Source organism: Cygnus olor, chromosome 5, assembly GCF_009769625.2.
Source record: "Cygnus olor isolate bCygOlo1 chromosome 5, bCygOlo1.pri.v2, whole genome shotgun sequence".
Taxonomy (NCBI): Eukaryota; Metazoa; Chordata; class Aves; order Anseriformes; family Anatidae; genus Cygnus; species Cygnus olor.
In genome coordinates, this window is record NC_049173.1 from 37,370,249 (window position 1) to 37,383,099 (window position 12,851).

Consider the following 12,851-nt stretch of genomic DNA (forward strand, 5'->3'; position numbering starts at 1 on the left):
CAGCAGAGAGCAAGCCTTGTGGAGCTACCTCAACTCAAAGTCAGCAATTCGTTAAATAATTAAAAACACAATAGTGGCAGCACAGCAATATCACACGGAACCTCATCCCTGCCTGCAGACACCAAGGACCGCCACATTTCATATAAATGGTAAACAACAACAGACACGTTTCTGCTGATGTAATTAATCTCTATCCCCTGCCATATTAACGAGTGAAAGATGCCCATGTTTAGGATGAATTCTTCTAATTAAGAACCCCATGCAAATGGCATGCGTCTCGCCCAAGGGACTTTATCTTAGCTAGGAATCTGGTTCAAGAATAAAAGTCAGCTGCGTGGCTAGGTAAGCACAAGTCAGGGTGACGCTTTTCCTTCTGCGAGGCAGAAGCCAATGAGCCATCCCTGGACAGCTCGTTACTGTTTGTCTCATTTGAGCCACTCATTACTAGGGGCTTCACCTTGCAGCCCGGCAAGATGCCACATCGGCCAACAGACCTGAGCGCTCTCAATGCTGCATCCAAAGACACATCAGAAGGAGAAGCACCATCCTCGGGGGATGAAGCATCCTGGCACCACACACCAGTAGGGTATATTCACCTCGCTTTTCCTTAATCTACCACCCTTCCCCACAAAGGAGTGGTGACTATTCACACATGCGCTAGAGAAAGGGGTGTCAGCCAAGTGCCCGGTGTGAAAGACATTCAAAGAGAAAGTCAGAGCCTGAGCAACCAGTGTAAATCAAGACTTGAACCTTTCTTAGCCTCAGATTTCTGATCTGTAAAAGAAGATGCTCAAGGGCTCTTCAGAAATGTGTTAAGTGAAGTGCACCAGACAGATGTGTCAATACAAAATATATTTAGTGCCAAAAGTAACAATCGAAGTGTCTCAGTCTTACTGTCTCTGGATTGTTTCCCCCAGTAAAAAAATAAAAATTTGGGTAAAACAGATGCTACTACAAATTTGTTTAACCTAGAAAAATTCATTCCCTTTCAGTCTGTATATCCTTAGTAGATAGATCCTTGGCCTGGTGCAATACCTAATTCCCAATTCTTGTGACATTAGCAGCTAAGACATGACTCTAGCAGTCAGTATCCCAGCTCCCAGTGCAGAAAGCAGCACTTTCTGTTCACTGACCAGCAGAGAGAAACGTGGCTGCGCAGCAGCTGAATCAGATGGGAACTGCCCCCTGCCTACACGGCAAAGAAAACGTTTGAGGAAAATCATCCTCTACCCACTGCTCTCTACAATAACACCATTAGGCCACGACGCACAGCCAGGTCTGTCGGTCATCTGATGTAACAGGAAGAGCTCCATCGATCGCATTTCCCTTGCCTGAAGGGGAGGCAGTCCACTACATCAGCTCTGGGGGAGCAGACAGGCCTCTAACAGCGGTCCTCTCCTCCCACATCTTCAGATGAGGGAACGTGGCCTCTACACCAAAAACAGCCAGCTCCAGCCCACTGACCTTGAATCCTGCTCTACAGTCCCAGCATCTCTAAATAATCATTTCCTCTGCTTTCGGACACTGAGCATTCAATCTGTATCAATGCACAGCTAACACCACAGCATTGCACACCCTGCATGTTATCTTATCAATCCCTTTAACGGGACAGAAACTGTCCAAAAGCTCATCCTCCTCTATGTACCTCTCCAAACAATCAAGAGGCTCCAAGATATGGCATGAGGCATTACTACAGGACAGCAGTCTGCATCTGCGGGGAGACTGCCTGGATAACACAATGCTTAACACCTCCACTTTCTGTGACTGATGCAAGCAACATGTGCAAAGAGGAAATACAAAAAATATATCTTTTTTCCTAATACACTCAAATAGCTGAAGTGACAAGTTAAGGACAATATTAAGATTCATATTTAAAACATTCAAATGTTTGCTATTTTAATACTTTCACACCAGCCCTACTTTATCAGCATATAATGAAGAAAAAAGTCCTTGTACTTCATCCTTCTTTCTCATCCACTGTGAGCACCAGGGAAGCTCCTCCAAGTTCATGCAAGCTACTCCAGCAAACCAAAAGGCATATGGCTGTCCACCTTTAAATTCTCAGAAATCCACTCAATCTGTTTAATTAAAAACTGATTTATTTTTTAGCTAACAGGTTTGAGAGATGTGCGGTGACATGCTCTTTTAGGTCAACACTTAGTAAAGCACAGTATAAATGCCTTTTTCCTTGCCAGACCCGGTGTCTGTCCAGAGAACAGATAGCTGAGCTGCCCTCCAAATGACACCAAAGACGTTCCTGGGCAGATGCTTTTCACACATGCCTTGGTAACACTGGAGGTAGTGAGCTGGCAGAAGAATTGCAAGTAGTTCTGGGGGCACAGCCCATGGGGGACCTGAACAGTCCTATCAAGCAGCGGGGATTTTCCACTCTCTTCTTTCTCAAGGGGCAAAGGTATTTAGCTAGTGAGCTTTTCTTTAAATCAGCAGGGTTTTCAGTCCATCTGGGTCATTTTCTTCCCCTCAAATAACTCTGGATAACCCATTTTTGCTTACAGTGCAGAGCCGCTCCAAAGTGCAGATCTCACAGAGCCATAAGGAGATGTTCAAGAAGAAACAGCAAGGATGTGTCAGACAGGGCAGGTTTCCCTCAGGGCATGGTGCTGCTGTTGGCTGTGAGGAGCCTCCTTGGGGTGGCACGCTGCTGCTGCCCCAAAAACCCCCCTCTGCATCCCTCTGATCAGGGAGGTGGTCTCTGGAGCCTCGCAGGGCAGCTCACCCAGCTCTGGCACAGACCATAGTTCATACATCCAGCGTTACCTGACAGTACAATGGGGCTAAATGCCTGCTCACTCATGTTTCTTCTCAACATCCAGCAGAATTTGCCCAGACTGTCTAGCCTGCACTAGTTAGACCCCTCTTGATCGAAGTTGGAGAGTGCAGAAGTGGATGTGCAACATTCAGATCTGTTCTGGGGGAAAGTACAACCAGCTGAGCTTATCCTTGCAAAATTCTGCTCCTGCAAAAGTCAATGCTGCAGTTTGTGTTTGCATTTGACTATTAATAACTCGTGGCAGAAAGGCCATGTGCCCCATCAGCCAGTACTGCCCATTATACCTTGTGCCGTATGTTTAAGCATGCATGCATTGACGTTACTGTTACCTAGCTGCTTAAAGAAATTGTTAACGAGGCAAAAAACAAATGCATACTACAAATGCTAGGAGCACATTCCCAGACAAACACGCTTTTTTCTGCAGAGGGAATGATCTTCAGACTGCCTACAGTGGATTTATTCCCCCAAGAAGAGCGAATCATGCAGGCTACTGGCCTGAGCCACGGGTTACGGCTGTCACTTTACATTAAAAGCAACATAAGCTGGGTAACCTCACATTATCAAGGTGAAGTTGGGGATTTAACTCTCCAAAGCCAGAGTTATAAGTGAGGCAGCAGCCGGCAGGAGCCGTGCTGCACTGCCAGCAACAGAGCCTTCAGCCTGCGGTCAGCAGTGGGGAGACTGCGGCCCAGCTCCCAGCGCTCACCTACAAGCTCAGCAAACACCCCGAGATTTATTTCTACTCAGCCTGGAGAGGCAGCTCGTCCTGGCAAGAAGTCATGTAGTGAAGTGGTAGCTGGTTTAATGATTAACACTGTCGCGCAGAGGAACCATTTATAAGCTTCTCCCGCCTGTATCCCCACTCCCAGCAGCTTATTCTCAAACGCTGCTTCTTCCCACAAACGAACAGGTAGGAAGATATGCACAATAAGCCTGAGGCAGCACTTGGGGTAATCGAGACGGTAGGAAATCCCAATACCCCCAGCCACAAGCATGAGGGACCCAGCAGCAGGGGCCGTGCCTGAGGGCTGTGCCCATGGGCCTCAGGCTGCGCGGCCTTCACCTGCAGCCATTTGGAGAAGGGCAGCGAGGCGGCTGCAGACCACTGGCAGCCCTGCAGCAGCCCCCCATGGTTTGATCTTCCACACAAGTCCCTGCCCCGCTCTCCCACCTGCAGGGGCTCCCTCAGACACGTCCCTCATGTGCAAAGTCTGCCCCGGAGGCACGGGTCCAGCAGCGAGCCAGGCTACGCGCACAGGCTTACAGCCAGCGCTGCTTTCTCTAACTTCAGACATAAACCAGCTGACAGGCAGTGACTGAAACCTATCAAAATTTACCCACGTCAGACGTTCCCAACTGACAGTGATATGGGAATTTACATTGGGAAGAAAAGCATTGAGCTGATAAGGCAAATTCTGAGCTAAACAGAAGTGTTTTCCCATTCAGTCACAACTCGGATCTGGAAGGAGAAGAACCCCCTTTAATGATTCACATAACCTTCTGGCAACGTGCTTCCCGACTATCCTTGCCACGGAGTGGTGACAACCACAATTAAAGCTTCATACAGGGCTGGCAAGTTAAATATAGCAGTAGGAGGTGTGTTTCTAGTGGAATTATAACTGCATTAGCAGAAAGCTAGACAAAAAAAAAAAAAAAACTGATGATGTAATGTGGATCCCCAAAGCTTGCTTAGCTTTTATTAATCTCCCACAAGACTTGGTTTAGCAAATTCCTGGACATTTAATAAATGCTGTGTGCTGCATTATTTCCTAGTTTCTCCAATTCACTGCTATATAAACTAGTGAGTTCAGTCACCCTGTGCTTCTGCTTGCTAACACTTGTTTCATTTGAAATTCAGATGTTACGGTTTTGGATTCCACTGAAATGCAGCTGAAGGAACCAGGTACGTTTGCATACCTTGTTTTCTGACCATGCAACACGCAGGCAGCACCAAGAGGCTTTTGCACACCCGTGAGCTAGAATAATGCCTCCTAGGGTACAGGAGGCACAGAACAGCCGCAAGGGGACCCCTTCAGACACAGCTGCCCATCTGCACTCTCCCCCTGCAGGCGTCAACAGCCTGCTGCGAGCCCCTGCTCCTGCACAGGCGTGATCTGGGGACACGAGCGCGACAGAGCATCCCCTGCAGATCCAGCAAGAACATGAGCCCAAGAGGCAAAGGCACAGGATTTTCCTCAGCCCTTCTTCAGCACTCGCAGTGATGTTAATGCCCGTTCATCCGCTCCTGCCCCTTCTTTGTGGTGTCTCTCGGGAGAGATTGGGGAGAAGCAGAAGAAAGACACGGAGTGTTCTGATCCCCTTTAAGCTCAATGCGACAGTCATAATCCTCTAAATAAAAAGGAAAAAGAGGAAAAATGAGATGGGCTGTGACAGGTTGGGAGGACTAAATCCCTGTTAAGTAGGGCACCAAGATTTAAAGGGCTCAGCTTCGCACACATCCTATGCCTCCGATGAGGTGCACGCAGGATGGTGTCCCTGCAATTTCTTCTATGACAAGCAGCAGCTGGAGAGCCCCTGCTGCTACGGCGGTGGGCAAGCGGGCTCTGCTGCCATGGCATTGCCACGCTGAGACTGGCGTGCCCAAAACCACGGGGGCAGCAAGAGCACTCAGGAAGCTCCTTGACTCCCTAGGTGCAAGGGGCAGGAAGGGAGGGAGTGGTGCCAACGGCAAAGCACAGCTGCACAACCCAGCGGCTGAACAGCAGCGGAGAGGAGAATACCGCACAACCTGTGTCATTCACCCTACCAAGCACTGTCATTTATATCTTCCCACCACATTTCCCTTCAGCTTCAGCACATCTCTCCTGAAAGCAAGGCTTTGGGGCCCCAAAAATCACTGAGAAATAATTTACAATCAGCAATTATTTTCAATAACGTTGGAAGCTAAGTGATACTAGCAATTAGCTTCCAGCATTATTGAAAATAAGTGATGCAAGCACATCAGCAGATTTTCCCAGGTACTCGATGTGACTCGCTCTGTGTGTCCTGCACTGCAAGCACAGCACCATTCACTTTCACTTCAAACCACCTCCTCCTGGCTCACCCAACATCGCAGCAGGAGAGTTGTGCCTGTTCAGGAACCTGACCTGACCCAGCAGGTCTTTCTTTGCATCTCTTTCACGCACTGCCAAAAGCAGCTTTTGAAGCATGCTGGGGCAACCCCTCTGAGGCTAGACCTCCCTTTGCTGCACTTCGTCTCCTGACCTGACGGAGCCTCTGTGCCAACCACAGCTGTTCTGAAGGAGCACTGATTTCCCAGCCCTCCCCAAAATTTCTGGGTGTGCCCAGCCAGCATAGACCAGTTTCCCCAGCACAGGCTGGAAGTGCTCAGCTAGCAGGCGCGGCTCAGCAGCCGGGCATCCCAGGGCATGGCACAGCACGACTTGGACCACCCAAAGACACAGTGGATGCAGACAGGCACAGGTTTGCTCCAAGAGATTTTTTGGAAGGGGCTACCTCACCACAGAGCATACATCCTTCTGCTGCCAACCCAGGCTCGGTGTGAACACCACATTGAGCTCTGAGAGGTGGGAGAAACGCGACCGTGCTCCCCTCAGCCTGCATTTAATGCTGCCAGGAGCCGGCTCTGCTGTTCCTGAGCACAAAGCCAAGGGCAGAGCACCACAGGTTATGCCCTATTTGCTGCTGCTCCTATCAACCCACCCAGCAATCACACTGGGAGGCTGATTGCGCCCTAGCTTCAGGTGTAACTTGAGGTGTTTGCACTTCAGGCAAACAGACCTCCCAGGAAGTTAGGAAACACACAGCCTACTCCACCAACAGCCTGGTGTAGCTGGTAATTCCTCCTACTGCACAACTGGATCCAAAATGTCTTCAAGGTACAAAGGAAAACGAAGGTATCACATACTTATTGTAGCACTTGGGAAATAGAGCACGATCACATCACTGAGCGCTTCCAAGACTTACATTTCTTAACTTTGATACTTTACTATTAATTTTTCCAATTAATTTACTTTAAAAAAAAACAACAACTTGAAGTTGATTTGATGGTTACCATTTGAATTGCCACTGTATCACTGTTCTCAGACTCAGAAACCAACTCACAAGTTACCCAAGGATCTGCTTTTTGCAGCTCTTAGATGCTCACTTAATAATCTTCTTTTTTTTTTTTTTGTAAACTGTACACTTGATACCAAAAGGCACAGAGGTACAGCACAACAATCCTTCATGCAGGGCATTCTGCACGTGAGCAGATGGAAAGCATCAGTGTTTTCCAGTTTCATCCTGCAGGAAGAGTTTTTCAGAGACCTGCTAAAGACACCTTGTTGGACAAGAGTGCTTTTCTGGCTGTGGCTGTTTCAGGATTTGGCTGGTCCAGAATAAATTATTTTTTAACGTACTCCTACATACTTCATTGAACATACAGCCACAAGCCCAATTTGGACCTGGAAAGTCTAATGAGAATAGTCCACCTCCTGTCCTTTGTCTCTTATTAGTTGCAAGAAAATATGCTCACAAAAATGCGGTGAAGAATAGCAGCAGGTAGGAGACAGCCTCTTTTCACTCCTTGCTGCTCAGCACACTGAGCAAATCCTGCTGTGCCCATAGCATCGCCCTATTGCAGCTGATCCTTCCTGACCCATGCATTTCTGCTAATCCAGTTTCTGGTTCAAATGTTCACAAAAGAGTGAACTCAATCAAATGTTTTGCTAAGGGTATCTCATCTGAAATGCTTTACACAACTTGCAAGTTAAGGCTCCCGAAAGCCCTGCAAAGCAGGTAAAATCTCCATTTTAGATTTTGGGGAAACTGAAAGGCAGCACAGAACTGCTTCTGTTCCCAGCAAACGCTGCTAAATTTTTAGCTTTTAGATCACGGAGGTTTGTTAGGGCGGTTTTATAAACACAAGGAGAAATCTAACTCTGGAAGCAGCAGCACACTGCGTTCTCACTAAAGCCTGCAGCTGCTTCACCCGCTTACTCAAAGGCGAGGCTCTGCTATAAGACGCTTTTTGGGGAGCGCTGTGCTTTCGGCCCCCCACCTCCAAGCACCACCCCAGCTGCCCAGGTCACCACGCTCCCCTGCAGCAGGCAACACCAGAACTGCTATGCCACACATCGATATCACCAGCGCTGCCAACTGCATTTAATTAACATCACTGTGAACCTTTTTTAAAAATTATTATTATGTATTGATTTTTAATGTCTCACACGGGCCACTGGGACAAGTTAAATACAATCATTTTCTGCCAGTTAGGCAAATGGCATTCCCACATTTCCAAGATAAATGCTGTAAATAAAATATTAGGCTGTCAAACCGTCCCTGAACATTAGTCTTGGAGAAACAGGCACGCAGTGGTCCTTTCCTGGCACAGGGCTCTCCTCTGCCGCTGATAACAGAGATCCCACGGAGAACCAGTGTGTTGTAGGGGCTCATCCACAATAGGAACTGCCACCACAAGCCACCAAGGGCTGTCCCCCTTCCCTAAATAAATAACAGCACGTCGAGGCAGCCCTGGTAGCAAACAGAAAGAAGCCACCAGTTTGGCTACCCAGAGAAGCAGGTGACTCCAGCCACTACCTAATACCTGGCTAAATGAGAGGGAAAACAGGCGACCGGCATCCTTCCTCACCAACTTGCTCAGCACCCAGAGACAGCGCTTTGTCAGCCCAGCCCGGAGCCCCACAACAGGCAGGCAGAGCTCAGCTCGGTGCCGCTCGCAGAGCATTTAGAAATCCTTTGCTACAAGGGAAAAGGACACAGCGATCTTATCTGCCTGGTGTTCATTTTAAGTGGCTGAACACGGAGATAGCGGGCAGCCACCAGAGCTGACGCCGGGAAACGTGAGGCAGCGCGACTGTGCCGGAGCTGTCAGCTGCCAAGCAGCCTCTGGTGGGATCGCAGAGAAGCTGCACAGGCCACAGAAGCTGGCAGGACAAAGGTAACAGACAGCACACCCGCTCCAAAGAGCAACCAGGCAGCACCTAACACAGTCCATCTTCCAAAGATGCTGTTTTTGTGCCACCCCAGGAAAGCCAGCCAGCTGGAGAAGCCCTCGGGCAGCCTCACATCCAGCTTTTGACTCAGGAGTGGGAGCGAATAAATCCTCAGCACACACCATCAGCCAACAAGAAAAACTCCTCAGGGATGCCTGCCAGCCACCCCTCTGACCAACACGCTCTGCAGGTGGGACGGGGTGCTCTGGGTGAGCTTCCCACCCGGCAGCGGCAGCGTTTTGTGGCAGGAGGATGGAGTCAGGCTCTGGCCATCAGCTCCAAACAAAAGCAGATGAGCGGCAAGTGGTGAATGATTAACAGCCTGTGGAAACGATGCCAAAGCCCCTCTGAAGACACATCACACAGGTTCTGCCTCTGGGAAGCCTCCAAGGGTCAGGAGGCAAACAGAAATAGTGCATTCCCTGGACTCTGACACTTGCCCACGGTGGATGGAACAGGGAGCGTCCAGGGGCACAGCTCACACTGATTCACGCCTCCAGTTTCCCAATTGCTGCATTTTTATTTCAAGCATCTGTAGAACCTGTTTGGGTAGAGGCTGTTGCATAGAGGCCAAGTTTCTAGATTTTTGGATAAGAAACAGGGATCTGTAGGATCGCCATTAATGCATGAGCTATTTCTGGGACGCTGTTTGATCTCTGACAGCCCCACTGCCCAGCTTTAGCATTCAAAGATTTCCCTTGCTGACTCTAAGAGTCAGGCATCCAGAATTTAAGTTTAAACTTGTGCTAATAAATGTGAGGTAAACAAATAAGAACCCAGCTTCAAGATGAGACTCAGAATCAACTATGTTTTTTTACCTGAAGTTATTTTTATTCACCAGGAGAGAATAATTAAGAAAACCACATCTCACTGCAAGCCCAGAAAGCACTTCACCGTAATTCACCCAGGATCTGAAATGTCACGGCACAGATGCAAGAGCAGAACTCTTGGACTTGCTCGTCAAAGAGACACAATTTTTCCCCCAGACAGAAAAGCAGCCAACTGCAGAAAAATGCAAAAATATTTTTCCAGAGAACCACAAGTCACATGAGTCACCCTTACTTGCAGATGAACCCGAACCTGAACTCCAGCATCATCAGTCACACAGAGCAGAGCAGACCAAAAGCTGGCTGAAAACAGGCAGCTTGCCTTTGCGGCTCTGTGGAAGGCCAGGGGACTCGAGCAGCACGCAGAGGATATGCACGCCTTCTCTTGCACAACACTGCCATTATTTATTACCCCAAGTAGTTCAGCTTCTCAGGGAACGAGCTCAGGGATGAGGGCTCTGCACAGCAGAAGGACAGCCATGTCTCTAGATAACCATTTCTCCCTCAGGGTTCTCCCTCCTGATTCAATTTCAGGTTGAAATGGCACGTTTTCTGGGCTGGACGGGGGGCAGATGGCAGGCAGCACTGTAGCCCCAGCAGGAGGAGGCAGGACGAACGCTGAGACCACCTTGCACAGCCACAGCCACGCGTAACCAACCCCACGTACTTGCATAGGGCACACAAGACCACCTGCTCGGACTCTCGCTAGATGCCACCCCTGCAGGGACAATGCTGTCCCCAGCATGCACGAGGGGAAGCCCAGACGCCACAAAACCCCGTTGTCACCCTTCTCTATGCAAGGGGATTGCTGCAGGTCAGGACATGGTATTGCCGCCGCACCACGATGTGGTCAGGTATGTCAGGAGAAGGTCCTCAATCCCAGCCACTGCCTTCCTGGGGAATGGCACATCACGGGACCCCAGCACGGAGGGACAGGAGGGCAAGGGACGATTATTTCTCCCCGTGGTACGGGATTTCAGTGGTAAGGGATGCTTCGCAGCGACCTGCGAGCAGGCTGGGATGTGGAGCAGCGGCTGCCCGGCGCTACAGCTTGTAAAGCCAGGCACTGTGGTTAGCGGCGAGCACACACCGCCTCCCCCAAGCAGCAGCAGCAGCAGCACAGCAACGCGCGGCACCTCCACGGCATCCTCCTCCCAGGGATTTTAGGGCACGCAGATCCAGGAAACCTCGCAAAGCCTGCGAGGGGGAGCGAAGTAAATGCAATTAAAAAAATAACAACAGAAGGGTAAGCGGGGGGAATTGAGAAACAAACCGCCAGAGCCGCACGCTCAGCACACGCAAGAAATCAGGGGCTCGGGGCAGCCTTCCCCACGCTACGGGGGGATCCGACAGACAGCGGTGCTCCAAACCCTCACGCTGTTCAACAGCACGGGAACATTTTGCAGAGGGGTGCAGAACAGCCCGGGGGCACCGCAGGCATGTCCACAGCCCTGCTCCTCAGAGGACCTCGGAGATGCCCCGGCTGCTGCAAACAAATAACATCCTCACCAAACCCAAGAGCCTCGGCTTTGACTTTTGAGTTCCCCCCTCTGCAAGCAGCGGCCGAGGGTCTCAGCAGAAGGCTCTTTTGCCCTGCCAAACACCCCCCGAAGGCACAGAGCCCTGCCAGCCGTATTTCAGCCAGAGAACAGCGAGCCCTGCCCCTGCCCCTGCCCGTGCCGCTTTTGTTGCCTGCCGGCTGCCGACGGGGCCGCGCAGAGCAGCTCCCGAACTGCATCACCGCCGGGCCACCTCTGCCCAAGGGCTGCCTCGTTATTTATTATTATTATTATTTTTAACGAAGCTATTCCTGGAGTTGCGGGAGCTGCCGCTGTGCCCAGGCTGAAGGGGACCCAACCTCCCCCCGCGCAGCATCGCCCCGCTCTCCCGCTGCCATGGTTACGAGCGGGCACGCCAACCCCCCCCCCCAAAAAAAAAAAAAAACAAAAAAAACGACCCAAAACCCCCCAAAGCGACCCCAAATCCCCCTCCTCGCCCGAGCACGGCTCCCCCCACCCCACTCACGGCCAGGGGCAGGCTCCCGTCCTCCCGGCGGAGCTCCGGCCGGCCGGCCGCCCTCGGCCCGCTGCCGCCCGCCGCCGTGCGGGGCTTGCTGTCCTGCCATAAGTAGTAGAAAGTGCCCAGGATCCAGGCGACCGTCAGCACGGCGATGGCATTGGCCCGCAGCCTCCTCATGCCGAGAGCCCCGGTGGAGCCTGGGAGCGCTGCCTCGCCGGGCAGCGGCGGCGGAGGGAGGCGGGGAGGCGGCGTGGGGCCCCCCCTTCCTCCTCCTCCTCCTCCTCCTCCTCCATGGGCTGGGGAGGGACGGGTTAGGGCCGCCCCGCCGGGTCCTAACGCCGGCAGGAGGGGACCGGAGGAAAGCACCGGCACGGCCCCCTTAATGGAGCCGCCCCCCCCCCCCGGGGCCAGCCGCCCCCCGGGACCCTCAGGGTCCCAGCAGAAACCCCCCGTGCCTGCAGATCACACAGCCCAGCCCGCTTTGCTTCCTCGCCCTCGCTGCGTCCTGGTGTTTCCAGAGCGTTTCCAGGGTGGTGCATTTTGGGAAACAGCACAGAAAACCCCAAAACTCAAGAGTTTAGTTGTGGTACCTAGCTCAGGAAACCCCAAAACTCAGAGTTTATTTGTACTACCTGGGTAACTCGGCCTGCTGAGTACAGAAAGGAGTGACAGAAAGCATCCTGCACAGAATCACTACTGTCCTTAACTCCCTGTGTTGATCATAAGAAAACCACACGATAGATCGGCTAATCCTTCCCTTTGAAGGCCCCAAACCCCTTTCACTGGGTGCCCTGTAGGAAAGTGTCAGAAACAAGTGGGTAGACCCCTGCCCAGGAGCAGGGGTGACAAGCTGGAGCTGAACGGGTTTCTCCTCCCTGGGGGCAGTCACTGCTAGCCACCCCAGGAGCCAGCCCCGGGGCATTATTCCCCTGCAGGTGTGGCCTGTAGAAACACAGTCAGACCCACCTGGCAGCTCCAGCCGGCAGCCCCAGCAAGGGGTGCAGCAAAAGCATCAGTTCCCACCTCAGAGCCATCAGATGAGCTGCTTGCACTGGCCCTGAGGCACCCCACTCGACACAGATAAACCAGATCCACAGAGACCTGTTATTCAGGTCGCCTAAGCTTCGGGACCTGAGCCGAACAGTCGAGGGAGTGCTGACAGCGTGCTAGCTGCTGTCCTGGGGGACACAGCACTGTTCAGCACAGCCACCACGAGACGCGTACTTCAGCAGCACT

At 51.5% G+C, this 12,851-nt stretch overlaps 1 protein-coding gene across 5 annotated transcripts in view; it reads right to left on the bottom strand.

Moving 5' to 3' along the window:
• The window catches only part of GALNT16 (polypeptide N-acetylgalactosaminyltransferase 16), a 67,710-nt gene extending 55,824 nt beyond the window's left edge, over nucleotides 1–11,886 (bottom strand). For 4 of the 5 annotated variants that reach the window (XM_040559975.1, XM_040559973.1, XM_040559974.1 and 1 more), the window contains exon 1: nucleotides 11,622–11,885. In XM_040559975.1, the coding sequence (XP_040415909.1) occupies nucleotides 11,622–11,792 (171 nt within the window). In that variant the 5' untranslated portion in view covers nucleotides 11,793–11,885. Of the gene's footprint in view, nucleotides 1–11,621 lie in introns of all 5 variants that reach the window. The other variant, XM_040559976.1, reaches the window with a different exon arrangement.
• Nucleotides 11,887–12,851: the final 965 nt, after the last annotated feature.